We start from the raw sequence: 23,105 nt of genomic DNA, 5'->3' as shown, positions 1-23,105 counted from the left end.
TTCCAATTTATCCTTTCTTTTGACTATTTGAGCAAGTACCTCTAGAACAGTGGTTGGTAAACTGCGGCTCACGAGCCACATGCGGCTTTTTGGCTAGCTTAGGAGTACCCTAATTAAGTTAATAACAATGTACTTACCTATATAGTTTAAGTTTAAAAAATTTGGCTCTCAAAAGAAATTTCAATTGTTGTATGTTGATATTTGGCTCTGCTCACTAATGAGTTTGCCGACCACTGCTCTAGAACAATGTTAAATTATAGTTACAAGCGTAGACATTTGTTTGTTTTTTTTATATTTTCTTTTCTTTTCTTTTTTTTTAAACGTCCTTTTCTTAATATACTTTTTGTTTTCTTAAGATTTTATTTATTCATTTTTATTAGAGAGAGAGGGGAGAGAGAGAGAGGGATAGATAGAGAACAGGGGGAGGAGCAGGAAGCATCAACTCCCATATGTGCCTTGACCAGGCAAGCCCAGGGTTTTGAACCGGCGACCTCAGCATTCCAGGTTGACGCTTTATCCACTGCGCCACCACAGGTCAGGCCATTTGTTTGGTTTTTAAATTTAATTTGAAATAAGACAGTTTATCAAGTATCCATCTATTTCCATGCAAATGAGTTTTAAATAATGATGCTGAATTTAATGAAAATGCCTTTTAGGCATCTATAGAAATGATCTTGTAAACTTTTTGGATCTATTGATATGTAGAATTACATTAAGTTTTCCAAAATTTGACCCATCTTGCTTTCCTGAAATAAACCTTACTTGGTCATAGTGCATTAACATTTTTTTTTTATGTGCCTTGACCGTGGGCCTTCAGCAGACCAAGTAACCCCTTGCTTGAGCCAGTGACGTTGGGCTCAACCAGATGAGCCCTCGCTCAAGCTGGCAACCTAGGGGTCTTGAAGCTGGGTCTTCCGCATCCCAGTCAGATGCTCTATCCACTGCGACACCGCCTGGTCAGGCTGTTTGTTTGTTTGTTTTTATTTTATTTATTGATTGGGCAGGGGCGGGTGGACGAGAAGTAGTTGCTTTACTCTAGCTGTTCATTGGTTGCTTGTTGTACGTGCCTTGACAGGGCAAGCCCAGGGTTTTGAACTAATGATCTCAATGTTATAAGTCAGTGCTCTACCCACTGTGCCACCACAGTAAGGGAGCATTTTTTTTTTTAAACTTTATTTATTTTTTACAAAGACAGAGAGTGAGTCAGAGAGAGGGATAGACAGGGACAGACAGACAGGAACGGACAGAGATGAGAAGCATCAATCATTAGTTTTTCATTGCGTGTTGCAACACCTTAATTGTTCATTAATTGCCCTCTCATATGTGCCTTGACCGCGGGCCTTCAGTAGACCGAGTAACCCCTTGCTCAAGCCAGCAACCTTGGGTTCAAGCTGGTGGGCTTTTGCTCAAACCAGATGAGCCTGTGCTTAAGCTGGTGACCTCGGGGTCTCGAACCTGGGTCCTCCACATCCCAGTCCGACGCTCTATCCACTGCACCACTGCCTCGTCAGGCCAGTATTTTCATTTTAACACACTGCAAAGTTCTATGTTTCTACAGCATGTATTTAGGATTCTGCATTGATATTCGGAAATGAGACTGATCAGCAATTTATTATGTTCTATCTGTCATGTTTTGATGTAAATATTGCATTCAATTTCAAAGAAAAAAAGTTCTGTAAGCTTTCCTTCCTTTTTAATTCACTAAAATATATAAGGTCTACCGGAAAGTTCTGTCCGTTTTTGGAATAAAACAAAATACAAATTTTTCTTACCATCAATAAACTTTATTAAATAATATAATTGCTATTTTAATTAATGATTTCTTGCCAGCGTGAGGGCAATTTGTATATCCCATTTTTGAAAAATGTTTTATCTTTTGATGCGAAAAATTGAACTAGTGCTTGTTTGATTATCTTCTTCATTTTTGAATTTTTTGCCCTTCAAAAAATTTTGTAAGGACAAAAACAAGTGATAGTCAGAGGGTGCTAAGTCCAGGGAATATGGTGGATGCAACAGACATGCTTCTGTAGCATTTCTTCCTTGTTGAAATTCGTAAAAATTACAGTGACGTAAATGAACTTTATCAGTAGCCATGGGTACACTATTGCTTCACACATAAGACTAACGTGAATCAACTTTGTTTTAGTTAATTTGCTACATTAGTATGTATACATTAAGTGATAAAAATAGAGAGGCACACATGCACCAAATAAACGTGCTTACGTGTCGAAACTTGTTGTGATAGAAACGGACAGAACTTTCCGGTAGACCATATATATATATTTGTGGGAGAGACAGAGAGAGTCAGAGAGAGGGACAGACAGGGACAGACAGAAAGGAAGGGAGAGAGATGAGAAACACCAATTCTTCATTTCGGTTTCTTAGTTGTTCATTGATTGATTTCTCTTATGTGCCTTGACTGGGGGCTACAGCAGACCAAGTACCCCTTGCTTAAGCCAGCGACCTTGGGCTCAAGCTGGTGAGCCTTGCTCAAACCAGATGAGCTCGTGCTCAAGCTGACAACCTTGGGGTCTCGAACCTGGGTCCTCCACAACCCAGTCCGATGCTCTATCTACTATGCCACTAAATATTTTTAATAGTATTAGAATAATCTGTTCTTAAAAGTCTGTTAGAATTTCCCTGTGAAGCCTTCTTAGTCTGGTGGCTGTTGGCAGATTAACTCTTTGACAGTGTCCTCTATTTTCCCTATAGTAATTCATCTGTACAGATTTTCTTAAGTTTGCTATTTTTCCTAAAAAATTATCCACTTTCAAATTTATCTGCACTGAGTTCAGCAAAGAAGTCTTTCATCCTTTTGATTCATTCTTTTATTTTATTTTATTTTATTTATTCATTTTAGAGAGGAGAGAGAAAGGGAGAGAGAGACAGAGGGAGAGAGAGAGGAAAGAGAGACAGAGAAAGAAGGTGGGGAGGAGCAGGAAGCATCAACTCCCATATGTGCCTTGACCAGGCAAGCCCAGGGTTTCGAACTGGTGATCTCAGCATTTCCAGGTTGACGCTTTATCCACTGCGCCACCACAGGTCAGGCTTGATTCATTCTTTATCTGTATTTAATCCCCATTTATTTCTACTTTAAATATGTGTGCTTTTATTTTTTTTCTTTCTTGATTAGCTAATAATTACCTATTTTGTTACTACTTGTTTTAACATAGGTGTCAGGAGGAAGAAAAAGCATTGGCAACCACGGGAATCAAGTTCTGGTACTAGAAAATGAGCCCTATGGCAGAAAACTGACTCAAATCCAGGCAGGAAGCCATCTACTCCCTCTGCATCCTAACTAGGCAGGGTCTGGAGGGATCAACAGAACAGAAGTGCTACCACCTCCACAAACCTCCTCCCACCTGTGCTCAAAGTACGGTCACATACTTGGTCATAATAAGAGGTAGCCAGGTGGCATTACCCCCTATAGGTTCACTATGGGAAAAAGTTTTGATCAGAGGAAAACCACTCTCTGGAAGGAATCAGGAAACTAGTACTGGCTCCACCCGTCAAGTCTCTTCCTTCCAGGGTCTAAGTGCCCAAACATCTAACATGAGGAGGCCAATTAATAAGCATAACATATGACTGAAGGTCTCTTTAGACTTCTAGGAAAATTTGGAACAGCTCATGGATAAACAATTGCAAAGTGCAGAGGACTACTGTGTGCGGTTGCCCTGAGCAGACCAGCTGCATGAGTATAAAACCCTGAGTGAACCACTGACAGCGGGGGATTTCATTTCTTTTACAGAGGGCTTTATCATTCTTTGAATCAACATACTTCCTTTAGGATAGAATGACTTATACAAAAGCAAGCCCAACTATAGACGCTAGGACAACAGCAAATGGTAGTTGAGTCCACCTTCCCCCTTCCTGCCCCCCTCAGGGAAATGTACCCCATAACCCTACTTTCCACTCAGCAATTCCACTTCTGGGAAGTAGCCTGAAGTAACAGTCACGGGTGTGCTCAGAGATTCATTTACAATAAAAAAATGCAAGTCCACAGTTAAGGGGCTGGGTAAGTAAATCATGGTGCATTCACAGGCTGTACAATCAGCAAGCCAATGCTTCAGAGGACTATTTACAAAAATGGATGCGAGGTCAAGATATAGGAAAAAGTGGGGAAAGAAGATTGGAGATACAGATTTTAAAATGTTAACAGTGACTATATCTGAGACTGAGTTATAGGTAATATTTATGTCCTTCTTTGGGTTTCTACTATTTTTATTTTTATTTTATTATTATTTTTTTTTTGCATTTTTCTGAAGCTGGAAACAGGGAGAGACAGTCAGACAGACTCCCGCATGCGCCCAACCGGGATCCACCCAGCATGCCCACCATGGGGCGATGCTCTGCCCATCCTGGGCATCGCCATGTTGCGACCAGAGCCACTCTAGCGCCTGAGGCAGAGGCCACAGAGCTATCCCCAGCGCCCGGGCCATCTTTGCTCCAATGGAGCCTTGGCTGCGGGAGGGGAAGAGAGAGACAGAGAGGAAGGCACGGCGGAGGGGTGGAGAAGCAAATGGGTGCTTCTCCTGTGTGCCCTGGTCGGGAATCGAACCAGGGTCCTCCGCACGCTAGGCCGACGCTCTACCGCTGAGCCAACCGGCCAGGGCTCTACTATTTTTAACGTGATATATATATATATATTCCTTTCACAATAAAAAAAGGAAGGCTATAAAAAAGGAAAAAGAAACAGAAAAAAAAAAAGCAGCCTAACTTCTCTACCTGTTTTCTTCTAATGCCCCATCAAGAGTGAAGCAGGACTAGCTGTGGAGACACGCCGGCCTGTCACAGGCTCCTCCAAGGCCACCTTCAGCATGAGATAAGTTTGCATAAAGGCTCTGTGGGTAGTACTGGACCTTGAGGCTGGTGGGAAGCTGGGTTCCACTCCCTCACTTCTAGATTCTATGGGTCAGATCTGCATAAGAACCTGCAAAGACCCTGATTATGAGAGTGCTAACTGGTGAAAGGAGAGAAAGACCTCCAGCTAAGGCTACAGAAAGCTTGGTGAGTGAACGAGTACCCGGTGTCCAACTGTGCTATGCAGAGAGGTGTGATTCTTCTCCGACCATCTGCCGTCCGAGTCTCAACTTGTTTCTTCAAAAGATTCTGTCAAAGTCAAGTGACAAATGAATGGAAGAGTTTATGCCAACTATCTCCAAATATACAAAAATAAAGCTGGTTTGTTTATTTATTTATTTTATTGTGAGAGGCAGAGAAAGAGAGACAGGAGCATCAAGTTGTTTCTGTATGTGCCCTGACCAGGGATCAAAGCTTATTTTTATTAACCAATGTCACCCCAATAAATTCAATAAAAAGTCAAGAAAAAGAAAAGCTTTCTAAGGAAATATATTCTAATCTCCCTTTCTATAAGCTTCCAGTCCAACTAAACTAGTCACCTAATCAAAGAACAAATGTTTTTATTAGGGTGCATGCTCTACTTCCTGCACTGTAAATGAGAAAGGACAGAAAGCTCCCAGCTGAACCAGTTCCATACAGCCCCTTCCTCTCCACCACTAGTACTGCAGGCCTGGCCAGGTTCCAGGGGAAAGCGAGCGGCCATGCGGCTCAATGAGGGAGCTAACAGATGAATCGACCTGCATCCACGAGCCACATTGTCTTTAAGCTGTAGTTTGTAAACTTTCTTCCACTAAAGGCTCAAACCAAGGGTTCTCAGTCACACATTGTGTCTGAATTACCTGGGGAGGTTCATCACCCTTCATAAACCCCTAAAGATGGCTTAAGCTCTGTAGGTAATTCTAGCCTTCTTGCCCTTTTCCTGACCCATCTCTCCCTTTCACCACTCACAAGACATGGACTTTCAGAAGAAGAAAGGGGAGCCTACAGATGTCTCCTAAGGGCAGAGACCGAAACCCAATGTTCTCAGTACTGTAAATCCTTACTTAATGTCGTTGATAGGTTCTTGGAAACTGTGACTTTACATAGATAAACATATAAGGATACCAGTTTTACCACAGGCTAACTGATATAAACAAGAGTTAAGTTCCTACAATATATTTCTAGTCACAAAAACACCACCAAACTTCTAATAATGATCCAAACACTTCTAATACTAAACACTGAAATATATATGTGAACTATAAATACATTTAAGATAAAGAACAAGATGATTATTTTCCTTTTTCTTTCTCTTTGATTTTGTTTTTGAAATTTAATTTAGTGGAGTGACATTGATCAATGAATATATAGGTTTTGGGTGAACATCTCTATAGCATTTGAACTGTTGATTGTGTTGTGTGCCTACTGTCCAAAGTCAAAACATTTTCTGTCACCTTATATCTGTCCCTCTTTATTCCCCCCCCCGCCCCATGTAACTGTTTCATTTTTATCTATGTCCATGAGTCCCAGTTTTATATCCCACCTATGCGGGATATATATTTGTCCCTCTTTATTCCCTTCCCCACCTCCCCTCCCCCTGGTAACCACTTCACTTTTATCTATGTCCATGAGTTCCAGTTTTATATCCCACCTATGTATAAAATCATATAGTTCTTAGCTTTTTCTGATTTACTTATTTCACTTAGTAATGTTCTCAAGGTCCATCCATGTTGTTGTAAATGGCAATGTCATAATTTCTTATGGTTGAGTAGTATTCCATTGTATATATGTACCACAATAAGATGATTATTTTCTAACCCACTTATTCTATTTTTTAAAGATCTTATTTATTGATTTGACAGAGGGCGGGAGGCAAGTACTTGCTTCACTCTAGCTATTCATTGGTTGCTCCTCATATGTGCCTTGACCAGGCAAGCCCAAGGTCCCGAACCAACAACCTCATCGTTCCAGGTCTATGCTCCATCCACTGTGCCACCACAGGTCAGGCTAACGCACTTATTCTAGTTCAGGGTCACGGGAGCCTATCTCAGGAGCTCAGGGAACACCCTGGACATTGAGCCTAACATCACATCTTTGAGATATGGGAGAAAACATGAAGAGAATGTGCAAACTCCACACAGTGGGCCCAGCTGGGAATCAATTTTTTTATTTTCTCATCAATGTGATGACAAAGTGATGCTATTCAGGACCAGCTGTATATAGAATTTCCTAGAATGGCCAAATTCCTGTAAGAAATGATCTCCTCTGGAGCTCCTTGGGACAAAAGGCCTTTGATAAAGTTGGCTTAAGCCCCACTACTATTTCATACAGTTGAGGGTAATGAGCCAAGTGGGTCCAAGCTGGCTTACTATTGGGTCCTACACCAGGCCCAGTATACACCTACTTCCCCACCACTCAAGTCTGTGCCCTGTCCAGACTGCCCTTTGCCCTGTCCCTGGGCACGTGCTGTGTTTTCATGTTGTCAGGCCAAGCCCTCACCTTCCTGATGTCTTCCAGACTCTCCCCATTGACAACACCAGCGACTGAGGCAGCTGAGCCTGACTCTCTGGCAGCGACACCCTTCTGATCGAGCTGCTGTTGTTGCTGCCTCCGCTGGTACTTGAGCATCTCAGGGTTCTCAATGACAGCTGTAGAGAGCTGAGCCTCGGTCATGATAGCCAAGCTCTTGCCATAGGTAGATTGGTGAATGTGGCTCTAGAGAAAGCAGAGAAAATTATAATAAACCAGCTGTGAGCAGCCAACTGATAGGTACTGCACACCAGTGGGTGAGCTGTGTATTGGCTCTCCGGGCTCTGAGAGCAGAAAGGGCCCTGGGCAGGGGGCCCAGAGCGCCAAGATGCCAGCTAGCCATTGCTTCCCATCCTATTCTGCCTGTTGCCAATTAGATGACTCTGGAGCAGTGTTGTAACTTCCCTAGATGTTTATAGCCTCCTGTGTATTTATTGGTGGGAAGAAAAGTGGAAAACACCTATTATATGTCTGATGCAGAACAAATGGCAAACATTTGTTGAACTGAAGTTAAGACACTCAAATTGCTAACTTAAGGCTCTTAAATCACTCATGCATCCCAATACTCTTTGGGAATCATACTGAAACCAGAGCCTGCTTTCACTGCTCTTATCTGCAGCCATCATCCCCATGTGGTTGGAGGTTGCCATGGGGCTACTAATAGTGTTTCTAAGAACAAGAGAAGGCCTGGCACAACAGAAATCCTTCTCTATATCTGCTGTCCTGATCCTTCTCAGCAGGGGCCCTCCCTCTATTTTCTCAAGTCTAATCAGTTCTATGCCTCAATAAGACAGGACCCCACAAGGGCAGGGATGAAGTCCACCGAATGCTGGACTAACTGGTGCGATGAAGAACAGATTCACATAAGGATATGTTATGACCAACGTGGAGGTCAGAAGGACATTTGCCTCACTGCAGAGTGGGGGAACTTGTACCTTAGGACCCACTCCTGCAGGGCCTGGTGTGCCTGTATGTGGCCAGGAACTTCCCTCCCTTACCACTCCGGCACCTGTTCCCTTTCTCCTGAATCTTTCCCCTGGAATCTCGAGGCAGAATTCAGAGTTTGGCCAATGTTTTCCTATTGTTCTTCATACACAAGGTCCCCGCCTGTCAACTGGGAAATACTAAGGCCAGCAGGTTATTACATAGGCTCCCATTGCAACTCTCCAAGGGGGAGGGGAGTGCACAGTGATCCCAGGTTACTTGATGACAGTGAAAAGGTGGAAAGAAGACTTGAGGCCACTGAAACACTCATCCTTTCCTTGACAAGCCATTACTAGGGTGCCAGGCCCTATTCTAGGTGCTATCTATGAGGCAGACCCCTATTCCCAAAGGGTTTACATCATAGCGGGGGGATCCACACAGTAGTTTAAGAGGGAGCTTCTACTAGCAATTAAATCACTAAGGGGAGAGTTACCCACCTGCTCTGAGCTTTCACAGGGCTCTTTTCAGACAAACTAGTGCTGGCAAAGGCCATTTATAGAAACGCTGGTTCTAAGTCTTCAGCAAAACCTTTCCTGAAACCCTTAAAGGACACACAAGTCTCACTGTCCTAAGCAGACCACAGAGAGGAGGCCGGGCCCAAAGGCAGGACGCCTGGGTCAGGTTTCTGTTCTTGTACCAAAAGGTCACATATGGTCTTGGCAAAGGGCCATACTATTTTTTGAGGCTTAGTTACCTCAATGATGAAATGAGTAAGCCCTGCCTTGAAGGGTTTTGTGTAATTTAGATGAAATAATATATGCAAACACATGGCCCAGAGTCTGACATATAATAAGTGCTGAGAAACAGCCAATATTACTATGTAGTTGCTGCTCCATGGCAACTGTGTTAGTACAAGACAATGGGAAAGTGACATGAGTGGGGACCTGTTGGGAATTCTCTTCCAGAGTGAAACCTCCTAGTATGTGGCTAATTATCAGCTTACAAAGAGCAAAACTGTTTTCTTCTTTATTTCAGAACTGATTTGTCATGATCAGGAGACTCATTTTTAAATTTGCCTATTTTGTAAAGAAGACAAGGATTACAATCTATAAAAGAGGAACAGCCAAGGATACATCAAGAAACAATGTATCTGTGTATGTCATAAGGAGAGGGTCCGATCTCAGAACTATCACAGCCATCTCTGTGGCCCCAGAGCATGTACAGCACATGAGTCACTGGCCAAGAGTGTGTTATTTTCCTACCTTCTCCTCCTCGCTCAGGGGGTCTCCAAGCTCATCCTGGGAGAAATCTAGGAATGCCACAGAGCCATCCATGGAGCACACCAGGATGCCCAGCCCGTTCAGAGTCCTGAAAGAGATGACCATTAGTAGCCTGGGAGCAAGTGGCTGTGGTGGCTCACACATGCCAGGGTTGTTGCGGGAGAACAACAGGACAGGGCTCTAGGTAGATGCTGAGAACCTCTGATTGTTTTCTGTGGTATTGTGGGGGGATGGAGATAGAGGAGACAACAGAGTCCCAGAAGGCTCTTGTACCCTTTAGTTCTAAGCATGTGCACAAAGTATCTCTTACCATGTGTTTTGTGAGAACTTCATTTTCATTTATCTTATTTTTGAAACCATTAAAAAATACATGGGGGAGTATAAATCTATGTGAGGTCACCGAAAAGCAGAATGCATCTCCACACCTATGCTAATCTGGGCTCACGCAAGAACAGAGTAAAGTGGAACCAGGATCACAGCACTCTCCTAAATCAGTTTGTTGGAGAAGGCATTTTCCAGAGGCGAATCCCAACGGAGCAAGGAATACAACAGCAGAGACTACCTCTAAAGCAGGACCCAGCTGCCCTTTCTTGAAATGTGTTCAAACAGCATCCTGGAGTCTGTTCCAGTGGCAAAACTTGGTGATAGGGAGGCAGGGAGAGGTCCCTGGCTACCTGACCCTAATCCCATCCAGGGGCCTTGTAGTGAAATGTTTGGATTCTCCTTTCAAGCCTGAACATCATTACAAGAATCCATCTTACCAGGAAATATCCATGATGGATTTGTCAAATAGCTCATGGATGACAACCAAAGGCCGTTTCAGACATGTAAGCTGGAAAGAGAGAAGCAGCAAAGGTTAATTAAATAAAAACCACTTTCTGTCCACTTAGCTAGTATTACTTGGTCAGAATTTTGTTGACATATAGGACACATTCACCTCTATTCAAACAGCAACCACCATGATCCCAAAATGGAGAAACCAAAATTTGCCAAAATATGCAAATTACATAGGCCCCTGTCTGAAGGGCTCCTTGTGATCTGGTGGAGATGACTTCATACACAGACAACCAAGAGCAGAGTAGGGGACTCTGGACGGGCCAGGACCTGAGCAGAAATGGCCTACCAAGCAGGGGATAACATGCCAAAGCCTTGGCAGGGGATGAGGCAGCAAAAGCAAGAAAATAGCCTCAGAGAAAACCCAGCACATCTTCTCTAGGCTCAAGGAATTCTGGCACACACTTGTGCAAGGCTCAGTATAACTGGCTATAGAAGTCATACAGGCTCATTCTACACTGTGTGTGGGTGGTCCACAAACAGCGAGAAAACAGTTTATGTTGCCCTGGTCCAGACTCAAAGTTAACCACTATTAGTATTTGGATGAAGCTTGGATTAGTGCTCTGGTCTATAAAATAAGGCACATGGTTGAGCCTGCTTTTTCATTTAATACCTATTAAGCATGTCATTAAATATCCTACAAACATCTGCTTTTTATGACTGTATAACATTAACATGTGCATATTCGTTATCTAGTTAGTCTAATGTTGGGCCCTGCACTGTCTGCACGTCCCCAGTTTCAGCGAGATCCATCTCTTATACATTAGTGTCTGACTCCCTGCTGACAGGTCCTGGGCCACAGGGCAGCAGGCTGGGTGGGAATACCCTTCACAGGGCTCACACCAGGTACTTGGGAAAGAGTTCCATTAGCCACCCTAGTCCTAAGGAGATGGCTGGAGTCTGAGATACCTGTAATCTACCTGTATCCTGCCCCTACCCTAATCACACTTCCAGAAATAAAGAGCCCTGCCCCTCCTCCCAAAAATGTGCTTATAGACCCCTCAGAAACCTGGACCTATGTGAGCAACTGACCTCAATTTTATAAGAAACATGAGCACACGATCAGTGATGTTTGGGTCAAGGCACCATGAATGGAGCCCCAGGCCAGGAGGAGCCCAGGAAGAACATGCCTGGAACTGCCTATGATGGCACTAGGGTTCAGGTTCTGGAATGGATGTAACATGAATACTGGGCCTGAAAAAATCACAGTGTACACAGCAATCAATTTCTCTGTGACAAACGATTGTAATAAATGCAGCCAGAGGAAAACCTTCAAACCTACAACTTTAAATCTACTCTGCTTATGGGGAAATTGATAATAAAGAATAAACTATTGTTAAATGTAACATACATGAATCCCAACATCATGCGGAGTGAAAACAACACAAGAAAAAGTAAACATTGCATAACTCTCTTAAATTTAAGAACAGGCAAAATTCATGGATGTGACAGACATCGTTAGAGTGATTGCCTTGGCCAAGGGAGGTTTGAGAGAGGGGTCTTGACTGAACAGGGACAGAGAATGGGGCTGGGGTGGTTGTTACATGTATAAACATGTTATGACTGCACTGAGCTGTCTACTTCAAGTAAATCCACTTTATGCAGGTTGTATATCGATACACTGTAGTGCTTTTATAATGAAGCACACATAACATGCCAACGACTATGACCACTAATGGTGTTCCCCGAGTCTGGACACAATAGCTGCTCTGGTTGGGCTGAGGCTGTCTTCAGTGCTTCCCTTAGAGGTGGTAGGAGGGCCTGACTCCACGTACAGGGTGGAAGCAGGGGTCCCTCTTCCAGGCCTCCAGGTTCCAAACCTGTCTCCCATCACCTCTCAGGAGCAGCAAAAGCTCATGATGGGGGGCTCACCCAGACAGAGAGAGACCGGTCCTTGCTGCCAACAGCACAGCAGCAGTATGGGCAGCTGGGCTTCGCAGAACTCCCATTCTTCTGTTTCTTTTTGAAGATTTTTGGGTTGAATTTCTAAAGCCAAATAACAAATGCTAAAATAATCGATCAAGCACCAAGCATATATCCCATACAAAGTATTACAAATATACCACAACTGCAGCCCACCGGTGGGAGCCCCACACATTCTCCTAGCCCCAGGCACTGAGCACACGTTACTCGATCTTCACAACTACCCAGGAGGCATTTTGCTGAGGATGAAATGAGGCTCAGACAGACTAGAAAACGTGCCAAGTCACCAAAAGAAGTGGTGAGAGAAGGATTTGAAACAGGCTCTACTAATTTTCTAGTCTGGGCCTACAGTCAGGTTGATGGTAGGGGAGCTACTGAGTCCCACCTGGCCTTGGCAGGGCCAGCTTCAGGACCTGGGCTTTAGGGACAAGGTCCTGAGAGGAGGCTGATCCAGTATTCCCTTCCCCTCACTGTATTTCTTGTTTACAGTCAATACTGTCTATTTATAGAGACTGATCAGCCCTGCACGATCTCACAAGCAGGGATGATGGTTATGTCAAGCTAAGATCAGCTCTGCAGCTACCCCAGTGTAACCTGGGCATCATTTTTGGAAATGCTGGAAATACAAACTGAGGTCCTTGCTGCTTTCCTGAACTAAAAAGGGTTGGGAGCTCTATACTCAGAGTTGAAATCCACAAACCAGGAGAGCTGAGGAGGAAAAGTGTCCAGTGGCCCAGAGGGTTCTAATCCCAGAGGGCATGCAAGAACGGCCAGGGGTGCATAGAGACTGGATGACATGGAACCCAGAGGCGTGTATCCTTGGCTAGTCTTCAGAACTATGTCACAGAGCCTGCTATGAGGACCACTCGAGAGATCCATGTGGAAACACTACGCTTACTACGAAGCAGTGACTTGCAAACATTTTAGCAACATGGTCCTGGCTTTAAACAAAATCTAACATGGACTCCAATACAAAAAAATTAAAAAAGCAATATTTTATTTGTATAAATTTAAGTCACAATGTATGATATTTATCATCAATTTAAACAATGGGAAGGAGCCCATTTTTTTTAAAAGATTTTATTTATTGATTTTACAGTGAGAGGAGGGGGGATCGAGAAGTATCAACTCATAGTTGCTTCACTTTAGTTGTTCATTGATTGCTTGTTGTATGTGCCTTGGCCAGGCAAGCCCAGGGCTTCAAACTGGTGACCTCAGCATTCCAGGTTGACACTTTATCCACTGCGCCAAAGTCAGGTAAAGGAGCCCATTTTGATAAATAAAAAAACAGAGATCAGGGGTCTGGATGGTGTTTAGTTTTATCAGCCTTAGCCTGACAGTTTATTGACCTGTTGTGTTGTCCAGTGTTGAGAAAATCCTGGTTCTCACAGATTGTTTGCCTTGGGTACTCTCAAGACACTCTTCACTGAAAGTCATCCAGAAGCATAAGGGGAGTGGCTGATGTGCTCTAAGCCTGAGTGGGTGACAGCAGCCTGCACCTCCTGGCTCTCTTCCTCCCTCCACATCGAGATTGGGTGCACAGCTCTAGACTCAGCCACGCACTCCAATGATCCTAAGCACAGCCTTGAGGCTACAACTGGCCACTGCTGGGGCTTTGTGACAAGCACATGTGCTTGGTGGATGCACAAACCGCACCTGTGTCCTCTGGAGCCTGGTGAGTGGGGCACCTGTCAGGACCATCCTGCTTGAGCACCCAGGAGCAGACCCGAATGTGTAAAAAGGCTAGTACAGAGCTACATGTTACTGATCAAAGGTTGATTCATCATGTTGAAGTTTGCCAACAAAACAAGAGTACATATTCTGTTTTGTAAATTTAATGTTTAAACATCAAAACAAAGTATTTAAAATGAAACAAGAACATGGCATGTGCTGAATCTCGAAGCCCACCATCTCAGTCCCACATATGACTCAGCCTTAAGGAGCACGGCACTGCCCAGGCTCTGAGGGTTCCACTCTGAGCACACTCACCACGACGGTCACAGCTTTTCGGTGTCCAACAAAGTCCATGTTGGTCTTCCAGCCCTCCCGTTCGATGATCTGAGCGGTGGGGCCGGAGTTGTTCATGGCATGGGCAGACACCAGGTAATGCCCATCAGGTGACCAGCTGAGCCTCAACACATGGGTCGTCCCTCCACACTGAAAGAAACACCTGTGCTTGAAAGGAAATCAAGGCCAGCCTTGTGACCGAAATTCTGGGCCCAAGCTGAATTCTGATTTACAAATTTATGATAGTGGAGTGTGCACCCGGGCTTCTAGCTACACTGAGAGTTGTAACTCTAGTCTCTCCAGATAGCACAACAAAAAAGGCTCTCTCAAATGAGATCTGGAGCTACGGCATCCTATAATTTCCTATAGGAGCTGAGTGCAGCACAGTGGGGGAGGCACTGAGGGGATCTGTAGGATGAACACCTCTTTTAACCATTAATTCTGTATGGGCCAAATCTATCTGGCCATGGACTCCTTTTCTTCTGCCCAGGACCTGTTAACCTCACTATATTAGGACTGTAGAGCATTCACTGCAGCAGAAAAAGAGCCCTGTTAAACTTGTCTGTGATGTAGCCAGTGACCATGAGGCATCACTAGCTCTCTCAAGCCTGTCTCTTCATCCAAAGTCTGGTGATGCTACCAGCAAAGGAGAAGTTCATAAAATCTGAGTAAACCATAAAATGCCCAGCAGAAAGGTACTGTTTCCCTGACAGAATAAGGACTGAGGCAGGGCATCCCTTCATAGTGTTTCTCCTGCAAGTGAGATGATATGGGCCAAACGCCAGCCAAGGTTGGTTCAGGGCAGCTCTAAAGACTCAGGGTTAAGAACCTTGGCCTTACAGCCTTAGAGGAGGGTAGGACAGGGCAGGGCCCAAATGCAGTGACACACCTGCCTCAACTTCCAGCCTGGCCACAGATCTAGGTGGGGAAGGTCTACTCCACAGGCTGAAGAGTGCTGCTAACTTCTGCTGGGATTCCAAACATCCCTGCTCCATCTGCCACAGCGCTCCCAGGAGACCAGCTTGTGGGACCCTACCTGCTGCTTGGTAGCTGGAGCCCTGAGGAACTCCAGGTGTGAGGATCCCTGCACCCTGTACAAGGCTGTAGTCAAGGAGGGCAGAACTAAATGAAGTGAATACTGATGCTAATGTGTCCGGTTGTCCGGTCTGGGAGCTGCTGCTGGTGTGGGGAGACCTGAATATATATCTCTACTTTTCTCCCACAACTAGCCCTGATCAGTGGCTCAACGTTTATTCTCCCTGCAAAATAGTGCTAATGACCTTTCATCTGAGAAGCCCTCCCTGAGGAGATCCTACCCCATGCTCCTGGGCTATTTCTGCACACTTTGGACAACACCATCACCAAGCTCACAGTGAACATGAATGTCTGTCTTTCCCACCGGGCTCTAAGCTTCAAGGCAGAGACTCCATCTCAAGCCACTTTTATTTCATGTGTACAGTACTGCCTTGTACATAGTATGCACTGAAGAAATGTCTAATGAATAACGGTGAGCTTGAGCGCTGATTCCATATAAAATGAGAACTCAAATAGAAGAGATAGTAAAATATTATACAAGCCACTGCAGTCCGACCTCCAGACATTTTGCAAACCATACTGGTAACTCTACCCAAGAAAGTCAGCTGGCCTGCATGCAGAGTCAGTGAACAAAGCCAGCACAGCACAGTCAGGAAAAATTCAAAAGAGCCACCTCCATTCCCTTGTCCTCTTGTACACTGCATGGGACAGTGCAATATAAATGCCATATGTTGAGAAATAGTTTCATCCATGTCTATGGCAGCCAGATGTGTGGCGTAAGGCTGTGGAGGTATCTCTTCAGCTTTAAAACTTATAAGTAAATCCTTTTCACTTCAAAGTTGGACATTTGACAGCATCTGAGAACTGAAAGGTTTTCATCATCTGACTCTTCGGGCGAGAGTGCCCCAGAGAGCCCTGACCAGTCTGCACAGGCCTCCGGACTCTGCATTCACCCACAAGGTGCAGACCCCAGCCAGCTCCTTCTCTCTGCACGGAAGCCAGGAAGGCTGCTGGGCTGAGCTCTCTAGGCTGTCTCGTTACCTCATCAAAAGGCTTGGTGATGCTGGTCTCCAACTGCCAGTCCAGCGTCCTCCACACCTTCAGGCTGCGGTCATCAGCTTGAGAGGCAATATATTTACCAACAGGGTCCCAAGTCAACCCCTTTACCAAGCCAGAATGACCTCTTAAAGTAGCTAGAATTTCTGTGAAGAAAAGTAAGATTGGAAAGGTGTTACCTAGGGGAAAATGATGACTATATAGAAACATGAGCTATAATCCATGGGCTCTACAATGGCTAGCCAAGAGAAGGGACTTTAAGAGTGCACCTTGGCCAGCCTCCGCCCCTGGACACAAGCATAAGAGTCCCCCAACTGATTCCCACCAAAGCAAAACCAACTTGAAGAAATGACTACACCAAGGAGGTGGGCATCACAATTTCCCTCCCACTTACAGCTAACACTTGTGGATTGAGGCTGCATATGCCACTGAAGGGGCAGGGAATCAGGGGACTAGGCTTGGGCCAGAGCCAAATTCTGCCCCCTTATCTTGCCTGTTGCCGGTGGTCTTGCCTGTGGTTTGTCTTTCTGGACAGAATCCCTCAATCACCTAGACTGTAACATTGGCATTTCTGGTGTGAACCTCCTTAGCAGCTCAGGGGACTGGGTACTGCACTAAGTCCTCTGTACGTCATCAATGACGACAAAGTGTGTGAGACAGTACCTCCTAGAGATCTGCAACCTAAATGTCATCCCAGCCTCTAAATCTGCCACATGCTGGCTAGGTTGAGTGTCCCCACACACATACTGGTGGCTTACAGAGAGAAAATGACTTGGATCAAGTCCACGAATAATGCTTTTTAGCCATGAGAAAAACGTACTCCAGATATAAAGCAGAAACAGAAGTGTCTTAGTAGTTATAAATTGCAGTGCTATGCCAGCCTATGCCATCTGTTGTGATTTTTAACACATTAATGAGAAAAATTAATCTTTTGCAAAATTGGATCTGTTAGCTTGCACCTGCTCAAGGGTGTCACAGAGATGGCAACTGAGTTGAGGCCAGAGCCTAGGGTGGAAGGGCTATTGCTTGAGGGCACATATGTGGAGGTGCCGGGGTGCACGTGAAGGCACAGCATGGGTGGGGGTGTCAGGGCGAGCTTAGCCTAAGCCAGGCAAGGTCCCCGACTCCAGTGGTTAATGTGCTACCCTCATGACTTGTGGCACATCTGTATTACCACTCAGTTACTATTTTCTTTAACATAAACCTCTTTTAAAATGTTAAACAAATGGAATTGAAGGAAAAAAACCTGAATTACTGATAAGACATAAAAATCCCTGTTTACTGTGAGATATGCTGCCTGCAGCCAAAGGAGACAGCCCAGCCTGCTCCAGACACTGACAGGCAGCACTGATGATGAGCAAACACTTTTCTGCTGCCACCCAGCCAGAGGAGGCCCAGACCTGGGAACTTCACTGCATTCCAGATGACGACAGTGTTATCCACGCTGCACGAGGCCAGCCAGGCGTCATGGGGAGACCATGCTACATCCATCACATCTGGAAGACAGAGGGCTAGTGGTGAGTCTCATCTCCAAGACCCTGACAGGAGCACCCCTTCCTTATGAAGCCCCCAAACACAATTAATCATGCTTATTTCTTTGTGACTCAGTTTTCAAATCTGTAAAATGAGAATTAAAAAAAGCACCTGTCCTCAGAGGATTACTGTGAAAATTAAATTTGAGAAATTGCCATAGGATGGTGTCAGGCACATATCAAGGCATCTATAAAGGTCAACCATGATGGTTACGATGTCTATCTCACCATGCAGGTGTGACGGGCATGATCTTACTGGTTGTTCTAACCTCACTGTCTGATGCAGTGCTAGGTGTACAGAGGAATGGTCGGTGAGATGAAGAAACAGAAACACAGGAGCAAGTTAATAGCTATTGACTCCTTTCCTCATAGGGTTTTTTTTTAAGCGGGGGGGGGGGGGGAGAGATGAGAAGCATCAATTCATAGTTGCGGCACTTTAATTGTTCACTGATTGCTTCTCATTTGTGCCTTGAATGGGATCTCCCGCTGAGCCATGTGATCCCCTGCTCAAGCTAGGGACATCTGGGCTCAAGCCAACAACCATGGGAACATGTCAATGAGCCCCCACTCAAGCCGGAGACCCAGGGTTTTTAACCTGAGACTTCAATGTCCCAGGTCAATGCTCTATCCACTGCGTTACCACCCATCATTCCCTCATAGGATTTAAAAAAAGAAGTATAAGCAAACTATTCAAAATTTCTAAATTTTTTTTTTTTTTTTTTTGGTATTTTTCTGAAGTTGGAAACAGGGAGGCAGTCAGACAGACTCTCGCGTGCGCCAGACCGGGATCCACCTGGCATGCCCACCAGGGGCGATGCTCTGCCCATCCAGGGCGTTGCTCTGTTGCAACCAGAGCCATTCTAGCGCTTGAGGCAGAGGCCATGGAGCCATCCTCAGCGCCTGGGCGAACTTTGCTCCAATGGAGCCTTGGCTGCGGGAGGGGAAGAGAGAGACAGAGAGGAAGGAGAGGGGGAGGGGTGGAGAAGCAGATGGGCACTTCTCCTGTGTGCCCTGGCTGGGAATCGAACCCGGGACTCCTGCATGTCAGGCCGACGCTCTACCACTGAGCCAACCAGCCAGGGCTTAAATTTTTTTTTTTAGTTAAAAAAAATCTTCAATGACAGTTTCATGAATTAATTCTAGTCTTTATATTGCATGTTGCATATAGACTGGCATGCTGCATTTAATATTCTTATAGTGTATGTCATCTTTGGGTGTTCTTTCAATTTGTTCTATATTCTTTGTCATTGAGAGCATTCACTACCACAAACAGACCTAATTTAAGAATGAACTTTGAAGGGTTCCAGTTTTTCATGCTAATAAGCACATGTATATATGTCACTTTCCACATCCTGGATCATTTCTTTGGACTAATATCCCAAAGTGGGAATCTGGGAAGAAGATTTAACATCTTCTTAAGTCTGAAGTCACTAGATACTGTAGATTGCCTTTTTTTTTTTTTTTTCCAGAGACAGAGAGAGAGTCAGAGACAGGGATAGACAGGAACGGAGAGAGATAAGAAGCATCAATCATCAGTTTTTCGTTGTGACACCTTAGTTGTTCATTGATTGCTTTCTCATACGTGCCTTGATCTTGGGCCTTCAGCAGACCAAGTAACCCCTTGCTTGAGCCAGCAACCTTGGGTCCAAGCTGGTTAGCTTTGCTCAAACCAGATGAGCCCACATTCAAGCTGGTGACCTCGGGGTCTTGAACCTGGGTCATCCACATCCCAGTCCAATGCTCTATCCACTGTGCCACTGCCTGGTCTGGCTGTAGATTGCTTTTTAAAGAGCTCAATGACTTCATACTTCTATAAGCAGAACTTCCATTTCAAGACTCCCCTGTTAGATCGAGGGTTATGATCTTTTCCCTTCAAATTTATTAAGTACATTGTTATATTTAAATTTTTACTTTGATTAGTAGTGAAAAGGAAGATTTTTCACATCTCTTTTTCTGAGTTGTCTTGCCCTCGGATGGCTTTGCTATCTCTGTTGAGCTCTCCTATACAGAAGTCTAACAAACCCAAGGACCAAGAACTTCCTCTAGGAGCTTAGGGTCCAGGAGGGCAGACATGTAAACCTCAGAATCTCACTGTGGTACCTAAGTCCCAGAACAAAAAAAAAGTGGTTAGCTGGGAATCCAGAACGAAGACATGATTTTCTTTGCAATTTCCATGGACTACTGATACTACAGGCATTAGCTGCAATTTCCATCAGTTTACCTTCCTGCCTTGTCTGTTATTCTCCTTCCTGACATCTTTTATTGCCTATTAACCTTGAAAAATATTCCTTTGCTAGATGTTTGGTAGATAATCCATTCTGTTTTCTCCTGCTTAAATTATTTAGAATGTTTCTTTCTTTAATACCTGAAAGTTATTTTGGTGTGTGCTGTATTTTGTGAGGCTCTATTATTTCCCCTCACCCATATACTACTAATTGGTTACTCTATCCAATGGGGAATAATCCTTTCTATTATTGATAAGTGATGACACTTCATGGTACACTAAATTCTTAGGTATACTGCAGCCTACTTCAATGTTGCTAGTTTTATCCAGAAACTTGTGCTGTTACAAACACTGTAGCACTGAATGATTTTTTCCACAACCTTACTTATCCTTCCAGATCCCATTTCAAGTCCCCGCTGTGTTCTGCAATAAATCCACACACGTGATGTAATTTTCTCCCTATACCCCAGTTCTGCAGTTTGTTTTAAAATGATACCCATTATTTTTCCTTTTCATTGCAGATCTGCACACACCTGACATCCTCCGAGCCTCTGAAGATTTAAGTTTCTAGTCACTGTCGTTCCTGCCAACACACCATCATCATTCTTGGTGATTCCAAGAGGATGATTTTTCTAACTCCCAAGGCTCTTGGATTTTAAATTCCTCCTCCTCCTCCAATGACCTTGGCTTCCACCATTACCTCAGCTATTCCTTCCCATGGTCATGCCCAGAGGCCCTCCCTGGTCTCAGTGCCAACCCTCCCATGCTCCTACCATCATGTTGGTGATTACAGCTCTCTCAACTCCAATGATTCTTTCAAGTACTATGACCCACTGATGCTACAGTCCTTCCACCGTCTGTGTCCATACCACAACCCATTAGCTCCACCATCCCTTCTGCTCTTCTGTATCTTTACAAATACCTGACAAATCCCAGTCTTTCAATCCAGCTCTACTCTCTCCTTGGTCTTTCTTTCTTTTTTTTTTTTTTTTTTGTACTTTTCTGAAGTTGGAAACCGGGAGGCAGTCAGACTCCCGCATGCGCCCGATCGGGATCCACCCGGCACACCCACCAGGGAGCGATGCTCTGCCACAATCAGAGCCATTCTAGCGCCTGAGGCAGAGGCCACAGAGCCATCCTCAGCGCCTGGGTAAACTTTGCTCCAATGGAGCCTTGGTTGCGGGAGGGGAAGAGAGAGACAGAGAGGAAGGAGAGGGGAAGGGGTGGAGAAGCAGATGGGCGCTTCTCCTGTGTGCCCTGGCCGGGAATCGAACCCGGGACTCCCGTGCGCCAGGCTGACGCTCTACCACTGAGCCAACCGGCCAGGGCCCTTGGTCTTTCTTGAACTCCTCCAATTAGGCTTTCATCCAGCTCCCCTAACACGAACTATACTTGCCAAGGCCACCTGGGGCCTCCATGCTGTTAAGTTCAATGGTCAGTCCTCAGTTCTCACCTGACCTCAGGCAATGTGAACATGCTGTTCACTTCCTTCTTCAAACGCTCTTTCCACTATCTTAAGTAGCCTCTGTGTCTCGACCTCTTTTGCTGGTTCTTCATCACCTCAAACCTCAACTTCATCCTTGGTCTCTGTTCCCATTTCTACTTCTACCCTGACTCAACTCACAAATCCAAATGCCTAACACACGTCTACTTTACACTGCTGCTAGGCAAGGTGAACAACATGCCCAAAACCCAAATCCTAAACATTTCCCCCAGGAAACATTTTTGTCCCACCCGCATACCACCCATCTCAAGTAATGATAACTGCATGTTTTCCACTGTTTAGGCCACATTCTGGTCCCATCTTGATTCCTTGGCTTATCTTACAACCCATATCCAATCGGGAAATCTGCATCTGATCACTTTCCCTGACTTCCTGACTTCTACCGTTATGACCTAGGTCCAACCTGCCATGGTCTCTCACGTAGATTGTCAGCAGCTCCCAAGTGCTGCCCTTTAGTCCCCCGAAATATGAATTTCATACAGCTGCCAAAGGCCTCCCCACTCTTCTGCTCAGAACCCTGCTTAGCCTTCCTGTCTCACTCAGAGAAGAGGCCTCACCATAACCCATGCTCCCCACCCCTTTCACCCTCTCTACCCTAATTCTTGTGCTTCCCTAAACACACTAGGCATATGTCTATACTCCAGGGCTGTTGCCCTGGCTGTTCCTTCTGCCCGGGAAGCTCTTTCGAAGACCACACAGTTGTCCCCTCACCTCCATCTGATCGCCCCTTAGATGGCATCTTCTCAGCAAGATCCTCCTTTAGAACCCTGGGTGAAATGGTACCCCATGGGCTCAATTTGCTCCCTGATGCTTATCTTTTAAGTTTTTTACATGACTAGTTTATTAACTGTCTCTGACAAGAATGTATAAACTCCCTGAAATAAGAGTAGCACCTGGAACACACAAGGTGCTCAATAGTGTTAAATAGATTATAATATTAATTTGAGAAAAAACAGTCTTTATTTTAGTCTTTCAATTTATGAGGTGGTCAGTTTTTATCTCTCAAACAAAAGTTTGTGGTTTAAGTCTTAGAGATCTCATATACTTCTTAAATACTTATAATTTTTTATCCCACTGTGTGAGAGTTCTTCTTTTACCATTAGATATTCAATAGGCTATTACTAGTGAAAGATAAATACAGTTAATTAAAAATTTTCTGGTCACTGGCTTGAGCAAGGGGTCTGTGGCTCAGCTGGAGCCCCCTGGTCAAGGCACATATGAGAAAGAAATCTATGAACAACTAAAGTGATGCAACTACAAGTTAATGCTTCTCATCTCTCCCCCTTACCCCTCTCACTAAAAAATAAGTAAAATCTTATATGAGGCCAGTTCAATCACTCATTTTAATTAGGCCCAAATGCATTGAAAAATGCTTTATAAGTTCTAAGAGCTTTATTCTTTTGGGTTTTCTTGATATA

The 23,105-nt window shown here is 44.6% G+C and overlaps 1 protein-coding gene across 3 annotated transcripts in view; it reads right to left on the bottom strand.

Annotated features, from left to right (window-relative positions):
* Window positions 1-23,105, bottom strand: part of HIRA (histone cell cycle regulator) — a 66,451-nt gene that overhangs the window by 33,319 nt on the left and 10,027 nt on the right. For all 3 annotated transcript variants that reach the window (XM_066259871.1, XM_066259873.1, XM_066259872.1), the window contains 8 exons: window positions 17,828-17,923; window positions 16,413-16,573; window positions 14,319-14,486; window positions 12,279-12,392; window positions 10,334-10,404; window positions 9,555-9,660; window positions 7,339-7,554; window positions 5,024-5,109 (listed from right to left, as the gene is read on the bottom strand). In XM_066259871.1, coding sequence (XP_066115968.1) covers window positions 5,024-5,109; window positions 7,339-7,554; window positions 9,555-9,660; window positions 10,334-10,404; window positions 12,279-12,392; window positions 14,319-14,486; window positions 16,413-16,573; window positions 17,828-17,923 — 1,018 coding nt within the window. The remainder of the gene's footprint in view (window positions 1-5,023; window positions 5,110-7,338; window positions 7,555-9,554; window positions 9,661-10,333; window positions 10,405-12,278; window positions 12,393-14,318; window positions 14,487-16,412; window positions 16,574-17,827; window positions 17,924-23,105) is intronic.

Source organism: Saccopteryx bilineata, chromosome 2, assembly GCF_036850765.1.
Source record: "Saccopteryx bilineata isolate mSacBil1 chromosome 2, mSacBil1_pri_phased_curated, whole genome shotgun sequence".
NCBI lineage: Eukaryota > Metazoa > Chordata > Mammalia > Chiroptera > Emballonuridae > Saccopteryx > Saccopteryx bilineata.
The sequence above is the reverse complement of the archived record's forward strand: the minus strand, read 5'-3'. Positions and strand labels throughout refer to the sequence as shown.